At 37.9% G+C, this 13,566-nt stretch overlaps 1 protein-coding gene across 1 annotated transcript in view; it reads right to left on the bottom strand.

Annotated features, from left to right (window-relative positions):
* Positions 1-13,566, bottom strand: part of LOC149563704 (3-hydroxyisobutyryl-CoA hydrolase 1-like) — a 275,341-nt gene that overhangs the window by 48,458 nt on the left and 213,317 nt on the right. Inside the window, exon 13 of the mRNA XM_089826843.1 lies at positions 451-549. Coding sequence (XP_089682969.1) covers positions 451-549 — 99 coding nt within the window. The remainder of the gene's footprint in view (positions 1-450; positions 550-13,566) is intronic.

Below are 13,566 nucleotides of genomic sequence, written 5' to 3'. Positions count from 1 at the left end.
AACCAACCCTAATTGATGCACTTGTACAAGAGAGCTTAGATCATAAATAACACACAAAGATAAACCACTTATTGTATGTGACTTTTCAAGTTTATAATAAATGACTTGTTATTAAAATTAAAGATGTGATCCATCAAAACTTTCATGCTTCAGGTAATCAATCTGATATTTGATTGAAGGTTACAAGAATAGCCAAGCATGTGCCCATGTATATATTAGATAACATTATGTTCATCAATTATAAATAAATTATCCATCTAAATCAAACCGTATACATAAATACAAAATTGGCTATTTCCTTTCATGATGATCATCTTAATATCATGAAACAACCAACCATAAGACTCTGACAACCTGAGAAACACATAGCCAATCTAAATAACTGATAAATATAACTAACAAAATGGATGAACGAAGAATTGGAAAATATGATTCATTAAAAGGCCATACTGATCTTAGTGTAATCTTAAGGCTGATTGGTGATGCCTTCTTTATTGACTGAATGCTCATCTTCAGCCACTGATCAGCCACATATTTGCTTTCAAGCTCCTGTTATGGTTAAAAAATAGAACACGAAACAAGTAGTAATAAGTGAAAATCACTTTTCATATTATTTACCATTTACATACATTATAGACATTCTAGACATTCTAACATGGAACACTAGAAAAGAAAGCAAACATAAAGCAGCGATTCAACACTTGATACCCAAGAAACATCATGAGTAATAACTAAGTTGCCAGTTCAGATTTGGTTTTAGTTATGGGTTTGAGATTGGGGTACAAAATTTGTTTAAATTTTTTGGGGTGGGATTAAATTGGTTTTGGGTTCATCTGTACAAAAATATATGTTATATGTATATGAATATATATGCATGTATGTATATATATGTATGTATGTATGTATATGTGTATGCATGCAGAAGAAAATAAGTTCATACACTGCCATGCTAATAGTAAAGCATCATAGAAAAATACACCACCATATATTAGTTATTTAGTCCAAATGGCATATGTTTTATCTTTCTAGCCTTCTTAGCGGTCTACTTTACTGTTGGAGGGTTGGATTGACTAAAATAGACCAAACAAATCTTTAAAAGGTAAAACAAAGTCCATTTTTGGCACAATTCAGCCTAGGGTCTGCCACAGATTTGCAAATTCACCATAAGAGCAGTAAAATCTGTGCCGGGTTTGTCTGACAGAAATTGAGCAGACTTTTGCAAAAATATGACAAGGAGCAGACTTTTGCGAGAACTGGACCAGACTTTGGGTTGCCAGGGAAGAATTTGGTAACTTAGAATAATAACATCAAATTCCACAAATGTATAGGTACCCCAAATCTGCTCCAACTTCTCCACATCAATTTCCTGCAAATTACTTAGATAAATAATTACTTGAATTTAGCAAGTTATTCCCAAACTAGCTATTCTGCTCAATAGAATCATTAATTTTATTATTAATTAATTCAACCAATGTCTCAAGTTTCAACTAACCCCTTCATATCTATTATGTTGATAAATCAAATCCACTTAATTAGTAAACCTTAGTCACAAATTCTTTCAACTAATAAACTGAATAAACACATTTATTTGACTAGCCTAATTAATTAGCCACTCATGTTTTCCTCGAATTTTAAGGTTCATACTTATACTACTAAAAGAGAAAAGAACTTATCCTTTAATCTCCGCCATCTATTTTAATCTAAGAGGCATCTCAACTCTCCACCTTTACACAGCCTTTTAAGCCACTTGTACCCACTCTTAAGGGCTCACATGTGAGCATGAAAAATGGACAAATCTTGAACTTCCATTCCAAAATTACTCTCTTCCCTCCACTTGCATCCTCCATCTCTCCCCATGCATCCTCAATCTCTCCCCACTTTCTTACAACTCATTTCATTCTATATCCCATTCCTTCATCAAGCATACCTCATCTCCTTTTGCCAGCTGTCAAAAGACATGATGCACATCCATGCAAAGGAACCGTAACACTTGATATTGTTGAAGTATAGCATCAATCGAAGTAATATACTCATTACATTGAGTATTTGTATTCATGATTTATATGAACATTGTTTTATGTCTCGTATTATTGGTAAGAATATGTGTGTGTGTGTGTGTGTGTGTGTGTGTGTGTGTGTCTTTATTTATAAATGACTTTACTTAACTAATCGGGCTCTTATAATCAAAAGAGACTATTATGTTATGAAGTTCTTGAATGTAATTGTTTTACCACCACATGATTGTCGATTAAGAAGAAAACTAATTGTATTTGATTATACACTGACAGTGATCAAGTAGGGACATGCCCCTACATGGCCTTTGGCCAAGTAGAGTCATGTCTCTACAAGACATGACTACTTGTAGCTTCTGTCGGATTGATTTTATCATGAGATACCTCATTGATGGTAAATTATCTTTAAGATAAATATCTTATATATATTATATATGTAATATAATATATTATATATATTATTGTGCATTATATATTATTAATATAATAATATAATAATATATTACATATATGGTTAATATATTAATATTATATATATGCTTAAAGGTGAGTTTTACATATAGTTATTTAATAACTAAATGATGATTAACTATAGGGACATGTCTCTTGAAGAGACATGTCTCCTCTCATATTTATATGAGATCCAAATCTGCATTTGAAGATCATCAATAACAATGGCCATGATTCTACACTTGCAGAAATGATCTTAGTTACTTTAACATGGTATCAAAGTCGACTGCAAATGTAAGAAATGAAATCAACATTGGAAGATGCACGGTTTAGATAAGACAATGTAGGAACAAACCCCTCAAGACAATTTGCAGACATGGGGAAGCAACCCGATTTTGAAGACTCCCAACCACCCTCTGACTGAGTTCATGGTGGTTACCATTTCACATATGATATCTAATGAAAGATGACGATCTTTCATTGACATATATAACAAAAGGTAACCATTATATGATGACGATCTTATAAATGGTAGACCTGTTATCAAGGTTCTTTGGGCCGGATTTTGCCGGACACCATGATAACGAACAGGCAGAAGGTAATCTTTGTAAGGTGACGATCTTGCAAATGATAGGCCTGTTATTATGACAGTTTTGTTCCAGATACATTGGAAGTCATTGATAACGAAAGCATTATGACTACTGTAGATATTGTTTCAGACAATTAGAGATCATAATATATGTTATGATAGTGTTCATAACATTGTGATTGTAGTTATTTGACAAGTTACTATTTTAGAATGTTAAAAGTCGGATAATATGTTGTGTATAGATATCCTTGATAGTCATATCTCATAAAATGTTTTTGTCACTTCTCCCTTGCTAGGAGGGAGTGTTGAAGTATAGCATCAATCGAAGTAATATGCTCATTACATTGAGTATTTGTATTCATGTTTTATATGAACATTGTTTTATATCTCATATTAGTGTGTGTGTGTGTGTGCATTTATTTTTATAAATGACTTAACTAATCAAGCTCTTATAATTAGAGGAGACCATTATGTTATGAAGTTCTTGAATGTAATTGTTTTACCACCACATGATTGTCGATTGAGAAGCAAACTAATTGTATTTGATTATACACTAACAGTGATCAAGAAGGGACATGACTTTGTTGTAGCTTTTGTCAGATTGATTTTATCATGAGATACCTCGTTGATGGTAAATTATCTTTAAGATAAATATCTTATATATATTACATATTATGTAATATAATATATATTATATATATTATTGTGCATTATATATTACTAATATAATAATATAATAATATATTACATATATGGTTAATATATTAATATTATATATATGCTTAAAGGTGAGTTTTACATATAGTTATTTAATAACTAAATGATGATTAACTATAGGGACATTTCTCTTGAAGAGAAATGTCTCCTCTCATATTTATATGAGATTCAAATCTGCATTTGAAGATCATCAATAACAATGGCCATGATTCTACATTTGCAGAAATGATCTTAGTTACTTTAGCAGATATGTTCTTTCAATCTCCAACCTCAACGTCCAACTTCAAAAATCTATTTAAGAAAGCTCATCCAAGGGAGATTATACAATCTCATCCTAAGTAAGTGAATGCTTCCAAATTGGATAATCTCAAGCAATGAGCATCCACATTACATCACAATACATCCACTCAATCTTGGAACACATCTACAACATCAATGGAGGTATAATGCATTTTTAATCCGCATTTGCCTTTTTGGTTAAAATTGTATTCTTGCTCAAACTGAAAGTCTATGTCTCATTTGGATTGTGAGTTTGTTTTGTGTTGTGTGCATCTAACCCCATTTCTTTTGGTTCAGTTTTGAAGTTCGCATTTCTAACATGCCATATTGTAATAAGGCTAACATAGAAAGTTGAAAAGCCATATTCTAAAAAAGCCTTGATGCTTTTGATGAAATGAACACACAAGTGACTAATCAATGTAAATATGGATTTCCTTTCTAACGAGATCAAACCAGGCCTTTTCTATGGATTCCATAGCTGATTATATGTTGTGATCCCTTACAGGGCTTGTAAGTTGTCTTTTGTCTTACTTTTGAAAAGGGCAAAATATTCATTGCCCATAAGATTTTAAAACTAGTTAAACATCATTCTAAGACATATCCAGGTTTCTCTATGGACTATGATTCCATCTCTAATTATTGTACTATTCCCTCATGCACCTTGTGTTGGATGTAATGTACCCTTCTCCGTGCTAGGCCTTATGGTGCCTTGTTGGTCTATCTCTCCCTCCGGATAGGCTAACGGTATTTAATTTGAGGATGCCAGCCAACCACAGGATTCTATTTGGTTTCGTTGGGGAGATATTTTAGTGTGGAATTCCTATAGTTAAGTCACTTTATTTCATAAAGTTGATTTATAAAGTTACTTTATGAAAAAAGTAACTTAAGTGACTAAAAGACGAAATTGTCTTTTATTCCACATTGCCTAATTGTTTGCATTTCCCCTCACATCGAGGTTATAAAACAAAGGAGCTACATTGGGATTCACACGATAAAAGTATAATATCGTTAAAAAAAATACCAAGGTTGCTTAAATGTGACTGGTTGCTTCAAGGACGAAACCCCTTAAGGCAGTACAAGGAGTTGGACGTAGCCCTAGGACCTCATTAGAAGTTTAGTTCGGATTTAGGCAGGAAATCAACAAGGTGGAGTGTGGTGTTGGCTCCAAATTTCGAAGTAAGTTGATCCGATGATTTATGAGTTTGGGTTATAGTTGAAATCGTATGATCTTACTTCAAGACACCATGAAGCAGTAACTATACTGACTAGTGGTTAGTGAGAGCAACCAGAACAGAGCTAGGAGGACGTGGTCACCTTGTATCTACACAACAGCATTAGGAAGGCAACATATAATAGATAGGCAGCGTTGAACATATAAAAATCAGGTTTACCAGACCAGGCTGGGACGTAACTCCATATTCACCAAACACTTGTTCTTTTCTGATGTAGAGCCTTCTGTATTTACCTTCAAGGAATCTTAGTTCAACTCAAGGGATTCACAATAGGCTGGTACACCCTCAAGGAACCAAGAACATCTCAAAGATTTCAACAAAGAACCCTGACATTATTCACACAATCAGATTTCTATGTCTAATAACATTATTTATAACTTTCATTCCTAAACTTTTCTTGCCAAACCCTTTGGAATAATTGTTCCAAATTAGGAATAACAAAACTTATTCAAAGATTATACCCATCCAATAAATGAATTACAAGTTATGGTCTTTGTATCAAGACCCATTTCCTCTGTCATAAACCAGAAGTAAAAACAGTAACCCTGTCTAGGGTATCAAATATATTTCACAAAACCAATTCAAATAACACCAAACCAATTCCATAGTATCCAATTGTGAGTCTAGTTTCCAAATCTATAACCCATTTATTTTTTCCATTCATAAATCATTGTATAAGATCAAATCTTTGTCTGCAACACCATTGAAGACATTTAAAAACCAGTTTTCACTCAAATCTTCATAACTTTCACAAATCTAAATGAAAATAATTCAAACCAATTGGAAATGAAAGATAGTTCACGTATCTTTCCAATTAATATTATTAGAGGTCATGAGTCTCCAAAATGTGTCCATACCACACGCTGCAATATGACTGTATTCAAAGAATCTCAAATCTGCAAATACCCATTTCCACCAAAATGATTATAACTTATTCATTTCTTCATAAATTTGAACCAAACAAAAATCATGAGGAGGAGGATTCATCATTCTATCTATCCATAACTATATTACATGGTTTTCAGGATGTACATGGTCGTACAAGGCCTGGAAACAACACTAAAACTAAAACACCAATCAAAACAACAACAATAGAATGCACCAAAAATGTATCAAAATGTTTCCTCTTCTCAAAAAATTGATTTGGTTCGATCATACAATGGTATTTATATCCATTTGATAGTTATAAACCTTCCTAACTACCCCCAAGACCAACCATATACCTTTTTACATCATTTTTGTATTATTAGCAACTTTCTCAATGTTGGATTTGACAACTTTTTATGCAACTTTGACATTTTTGACAAAATGCCTTCATAGCATTTACAACTTGACCCAAACACAATATAAATGACTCATGGTTTTAAATATCTCAAATAAGGAATCTTAACTTTCTCATGTTATTTTACTTTAGGTGCTCCTACACCATTTTCCCCCTCACCTTCGAAGGTAGACTTAGAAAGAGTCACGGAGAAAGGTGGTCTGTGGGTTCATAACCATAACACCTCTAGAGTATAGCAGGTAATGTGACCATAGGCAGCAGCATAGGCTACAGGAGCCATATTACTCTCAACAACAGTCACCTCGACCCCGCATCAAGGGTAAGGAGTACTTAACTAGCTCGACCTCCGTTGGTAAGAACAATCAGCAGCATATATCACATACATCAGGTCACGTGAGTAGTCTATTTTCCATACGCAAAACTCCAAGTGCCAATGTTATTTACCTACATTTATTTATGTAATGCCCAGACTGTAAACTTTAATTTGTAAGAGGCATTGTCCAATATCACTGTTAAAACATCCATTCTGGAATGAAATTCAGAGTCTGAATATCTGACGTGAGGTGCTTGAAAACATACTGCACGTACGAATTTCTTTGAATATCATGTCATTACATTATTGTTTGCCATGTTGTGGGAGAATTAAAACTTCTATGGACAACCATTTGCCTTCACCTCTGATAGCAAGTTAAATGTGGTTGGATTAAATCCTTGCTATCCAAGTTGGGTTCCTTACACTGGATTGTTGTTTTACAATTGCATAAAAAAAGTCGTAATCAAAAAGATTTTGAAACTGATCAAGAATCATCACAAGACAATCTTGTTGGAAGCATGAATGCTGATGATATTCCTATGGGGGAGTATTGTAGATATGTTACTATGTTGATATATTACATTTATAACTGAGTTTGTCATTGATGTCAACATAGCAGTTTTCTGTGGTATCTGATCGAAGAACAACGGAAAGATCAAGTTGGTACGGACAGCTAGTTGAGTATTCTAACTATAGGAGGTTATGACAAATATGTCTGAGTATGTAGTATATGCAGTTAATGTTGGAAGAAGAAATGATAAGTCTAGAAGAAGTTATGTAAGTTTTGGTGATGTCTGTTCTGAGATAGAGTTTACAGAGGCATGTTCTAGTAAACTTGTTATATCTCTTAGCAGAATTGTTATTCTGAGAATCAAGGTTAAGGATGTGTAGAAGACATGTTGATGACGTGGCTAAGTTCGCTCATCATAATATTATGTGTACGGAAATTTATTCAAGTTGCAAAGCGGAAGATTAATGTTATTGCTAAGTGTAACGTGTTCTTAATGTGCTCCTATAATGATTAATTAACAAGGTCTATTGACCGACTCAGGGAATTGTTTTATGGACTCGGTTTAAAGGAAGGACATTTTCATTTATCATGATGGATATGTAGATGAGATAAAAGAAGTGTTTGTAAGCAACAGAGAGAGTGGAATGCGAAGTTAAGCAAAGCAGAGCGGAAGTGAAGGAAACTTCATTATTGAGGTTTTGCTAAGTGATCCAAGGTTTGATATTTGGATCCGAGACCCGTGACCTAGTCTACAAGGTCTAACAGTGTTCGATTCGATTGATAGAACAAAGGAAAGAAGAACATAACAGTAAATTGCATGTTTGAGCAGTGAGCTCTTCTTGTAGCTGAAATTGCATATTTAGGCAATGGGCTCTTCTTGCATACATTGTACTACAACTCCTAACAGAGTTGGTACAACTCCTAACAATATTGGCACAACTCCTAACAGGGTTGGAATCTCTTAACAAGGATTCAAAGTCTCCTAATAGGGAATCTATGTACTAAATGTTGTAATAGATTCCTAACAGAGTCCATCCTCTAACAAAAAATATTTACATTAGTACATCGTCTTGTGGGCATCATTCCCACTAGGGCTTTCCCTCTGATCAAGGGTTTCCTTAGTTAACATATCTGATGTAATTGTCTATGTGCATCTTATTATGGTTGTTGTTTACTTTGGTTGAATGATTAAGTTTGTTTAAAGAAGATAAATGTTTTAATTGTTGGATAACTGATTCACCCTCCCCCCCTCTCAATTATCTTGGTGGACTATTGTTTCTAACAATTGGTATCAGAGCTTCAGGTCCTTGAAGATAAAGTTTAACAACTTTGGGAGATCCATGGCAAGCATGTTCAAGAAAGATAGTCCTACATCTAACAAAAGAAATTTCGACACCCAAATGATGGAAATTATTGGTTGTTAGTGTAGTTTTTTTATTTTTCTTATTTTGCTAGGTTTTTCCTACACTTTTAATAATCTCGCTTAGGTTAATAAAGCATGTCTTATTAGGTGAATGGTTGTGAGGTGTCACCTTCCTACATGTGAGCATCCATTAGCTATCTTAGGAAGATACTTTGCTATCTTTAGTCCGATAGATGGTTGCTCCTCATTGGTTGGTGTTGCCACCTCCTCTCTCTTCCTAGGCTATATAAGCATGCTACCTGGCTTGTATTTGTATCTCTTATTTTTGCATCCTCTTAATACTATTTTGCTTCCAGCATTTGCATTACTCTCTTGGAGACTAACTCTATGATGCTATTTTGATTTTGTATCATTTGCATTCATAGTTTAGATATTTACTCTTTGCACTAGTTTTCTGGGTTATTAATCTTATCAGATTCTAACATGGTATCAGAGCTTTTCTATGTGCAAGAGTAGAGTTTAGTTTCCTTATTTGAGAGATTCGGGGGGGGCAAATAAACTTTATTGTAGTTTTTTGAAAAACGAAGTATGCTCTTCTCTTGCATCTTTGGATGATCCTGAGAATCAGAAAAGTTTTGACAAAAATGGTTTTTCTCTGAGGTTTCAATCTCAAATCTGACAACCAACTTGCATATTTGGAGTTTTCAATCAGTTTTGCAAATTCCAGCACACCATTGATGGACTTAGGAAGCTAATCCAGCATTTGCATGTTATATTGTGGTTGCTGGGGTCGGTTTTTTATTTTTGGAGCCATTTTTTACTGTTAAAGGCGTCTAATTTACACTACAGCAGCATCTTTTGTACATCAAAAAGAAAATCGCTTTCTGGGTTTTGTTCGCAGCCCCGAAAAACCATCTGGGTATCTTTTAGATTTTGCATGCAAGTTGTATATTTTGCAGAATCAAGCATGCAAAGCTACAGCCATACCCCTCTCCATTGGCAGTCGCAGATTTGAAAGCAGTTTTCAAATATCTCATTCTTGCTCATACGGACTCCGATTTTAATGATTCTTGTTATGAACTTGGCTATTTTTTTGTGCTCTATCCACTAGTGGAGTTTTTTTTTATTTTCATGCATGAATTCTTCAGAAATTGCAGATTCTCAGGCGTGACTGTGCACAGTTATTATTTTGGAAACTTCGGAGGATCATAACTTTCTCATACAACCTCGTATCAAGGCGATTTTTTTTTTGAAAGTGCATGATTTTTCGAGTAGATTGCAGTGGTGCTATTTGTTTCCTTGATTATTGTATCCAAGTTTCACTTTTAGCATATGCTCTTCATGAGGAGGCCCTGTCGGTTTTTCTTCCATAACTTGAGCATACAGACGTATTTTTTTTATCCGAAAAATGCGTTGGAAAGCTGGTTCTGAGACAGAGATGATGGTACAAGTTTTTTTGATATTTGCTACAATTTGGTTGCCTATTTTGGCAGTCAAAGCCAGATGTTCTATTTTGTCTTCCGGGAGCCATATCTCACTCATTCAGACTCTTTTCTGGGCTCACCAGATATCGTTGGAAAGCTGGTTCTATGAGTTATTCAGTTGCAGAGATCTTTTATCCAGATTCTGCTCCAGGTTCTTTCTCCTTCGAGTTTTGCACTTCCGCACTCTGGCGGATTACTTGGATTCTACAGGTCCTGGAATCTCTTCTTCTGTTCTTTTGGCTCACTCTTCTTTCTGAATTCTGAGCATTGTATGCTTCTATTCTGTTGCATTCCTTTTTTTGTAAACGCACTGAGATAAAGTGCCTGCTTTTGCATATCTGGGATCTTGTACACCTTGTGTTTGTACTCGCACTCAATTATAAAGTGCCATGGGGGGTCATGATGTTTTGCCATTTTGTGCTCATCCACCTTTGTCAAGTGAATTTTTCTTCCACGACATTAGCCCATGCAGTGTGTCGGTGACACCGCCCTTTATCTTGTGCTTATACTTCTATTGCACTATTGGTGTTCCTGATTCTTCTTCTTGCAGATGTTTTTGGCATTGCATTTCAGTGTTCCTATCACCCCTCTCCCTGTTCAACATTATGGGGGGTTCACTTGTTGTTCTATGCTTCTTTGGTTGATGGTTCGTGCCTTCTATTTCCATGGAGGTTCTACAGATCAGCATTTTGACAGAGTTTGTAGCTTCATGCTCTTTTTTGTTGCTGTCTTTGGGACATTTCCTAGATTGGAGGCTTAGTTTCCTTCATCTAGTTCTTTTTCTTGTATTGGGTACCTAATCAGGCCTTGTTGCCGGGACCCATTTTCTTGCTTTCATAGCTTTGCTAGGTTAGCATCCACCTAAGCTTCGCTTATGAGGGGATGTTAGTGTAGTTTTTTTTATTTTTCCTATTTTGCTAGGTTTTTCCTACACTTTTAATAATCTCGCTTAGGTTAATAATGTTTACCGTACAGGTAAAGAAGTCAACACATACAGACAATAATAGCAGAATAGCAGAATTATATTCGCAATAGTAGATGAATCATGAATTACAATGATCCCAGACGGGATATAAATACTATTGTCGAACCTTCCCGAAAGAGTCCGTCGGCCACAATTATTCTATCCGTTACAAACTATTTACTGCCGGACCGTCGGCTACAGAAACACCGTCGGAACCATCCAGTCGGCTAACACCATCCCCCCAAAAAAACAGTCGTCTCCTGACGACTCACAAAATTAGGAGACAACTTACAAACTACGGAAAATCTAGAGAGAAGGGGGCGTCCCAGAAGTGTGGTGCTGGCGACGTAACTCATACACCTGTTCTGTCCTGATGCGAAGATCTGTCTGGATCTGAGAGTTGACTTCGACGGCCTCCTTTAGAAGAAGTGCCGCGTCCATGGCCTGCGTCCTGGCTAACTGCATCTCGTGCTCAGCCGCATCCTTATCTCGAACCGCTGCCTCTGTACTTTGCTTAGCCAAGTCCTTCTCCTGCACTGCGGCTACCAAATCTGCCAGTAATGCTGCCCGCTCTGTGGCCCAAGCTGCCTGCTAGGCGGCCAAGTCGGTGGCTAGTTTCTGTCTAGCCTCAGTCTCAGCTGCCAATGATCGCTCTGCTGCAACCCTGTTCGCCTACCGTAGTAAACATCTTTGTACAGTCCCACAACCTCATGTGCCAGCTTCATCATAGGAGTGTCAATGGGTCCCAATTCCGGCTCCGTGGCCCAATCGGCCAGCATCTCAGCTGTCTCCGTTGCCGGCCAGCCCCTGTCTATAAAGCAAGTCTCGAATCGCCGAGGACAAATCCCACGGATATATGCTCTGATCAAGTGCCACTCCCTTCGCCGAGTCAGGGCCTGAATTGCCACATCGTGGCCCTTCTTTAATGCAAATTTCATAGTCCTGAGGTAATCCCGGCACCTGTCCTCGTCTGACCCATAGTCTTCCTTGGCGAAGGCCTCCAATGACCATTCTGCATCACTGTTTCCCTCCTCGTCAGCAGGAGCCATGCCCACATCCGGTGCCGCCGTCTATGTTGTTGGCACAACCACGGCACGTGGCATTCCCTCCTCCTGAATCTGAGGCTGGGGTTCCGCTGGCCATGTTTCTGAACGCCTAGGAGACTGAATGGAGGGACCCCGCTTCGTCGAAGTGAGTCGGAACTGCTGCCTCAGAAACTCACTAGCTCTATCCATCACCTCCGGTTGGTCGACCCGCGCAAGCTCCATGTTCATCTCCGGTATGGGCTGGGCTGACTCGGCCTCTGCTAAAAAAGATGATGAAACGGTGACCACTGCATCACAATCAATGACCTCCAATCGAACCTGCGGCTCAGACTATGGTAGTGGTGACTGTGCGGCAGTGACATCCCCTGGTGCAACTGGAATCACCTCCGCTACAGCCATCGGCAATGGCTCGGCAATTATCCGTGGGACGGCATCCTTCACTGTCTGTGGAACCACCTCCGTCACTGTCCGTGGGACATCTGCCTCCGCTGGAGGAGTCATAAAAACCGGGGCATGGCGCTGACCAAAGGCCGGAATGACTGTCGAAGAGATAGTCAAGTGCGCTGAAGTTGACAGCTGAGGCGGGGCAAAGAATGCGGGCCCACCACCTGCTGTCTCACCGTCAACTTCAACCGATGTGCTCTCCTCTTCTACGGATTCAGCCCCGTCACTCATCGAAGTGCCCTCTCGTCCGCTATCTGTCTCTCCGGGAGGGGCCAATTCGCGGAGTACTTTCTTGTGGCCAACTGCTGACCCTCCTGTATCTAGGTGTCACCAGTAGAATATGGGAGGCTCCCCGTCTGCCAACTTGCCCCGTGGAGGAGCCTCAAAGCCATCCATTGGGATCTGGTGAGCTGCTGCCTCTAGAAACAACCCGATGGCATGGTGCGGCATGAAAAATGTTCGGTGCTGAAGCGTCATGAATTCTTCCATCTTGTCGGCAAGCACTGAGGCCCAATCATATACCACTCCTTGCATGATCCCATTCATAAACACAATCTACGGCAATGCGATATCTGAAGCTCGGGTGGCACCTGTCAACCTGCTCTTGATGACGTCCATGATACAACGCCAATGACCCTCTCGAATAAAGTCCCTGCGAAGCCCTCTGCACCTTGTCCCCTGGACTACTGCCTCCCTCTCCATGGGTGTAAGGTCCCTGCATACTGGAGCTATCCAATGCTCCTTCCGTTCCTGTGACAGTTTGTGATTCTTTATTTCCACTTTCTTCCCGCCAGGGCCAGGAATGTCGAAGACCCTGGTGAAATCTCTTGGTTTAAAGGACACCGTCATCCGCTGCTTTTTGTACAAGAATGTACTTGTT

The sequence above is a fragment of the Cupressus sempervirens genome, chromosome 4, assembly GCF_028749045.1.
Source record: "Cupressus sempervirens isolate cs-2001-9-10 chromosome 4, ASM2874904v1, whole genome shotgun sequence".
Taxonomy (NCBI): domain Eukaryota; kingdom Viridiplantae; phylum Streptophyta; class Pinopsida; order Cupressales; family Cupressaceae; genus Cupressus; species Cupressus sempervirens.
The sequence above is the reverse complement of the archived record's forward strand: the minus strand, read 5'-3'. Positions and strand labels throughout refer to the sequence as shown.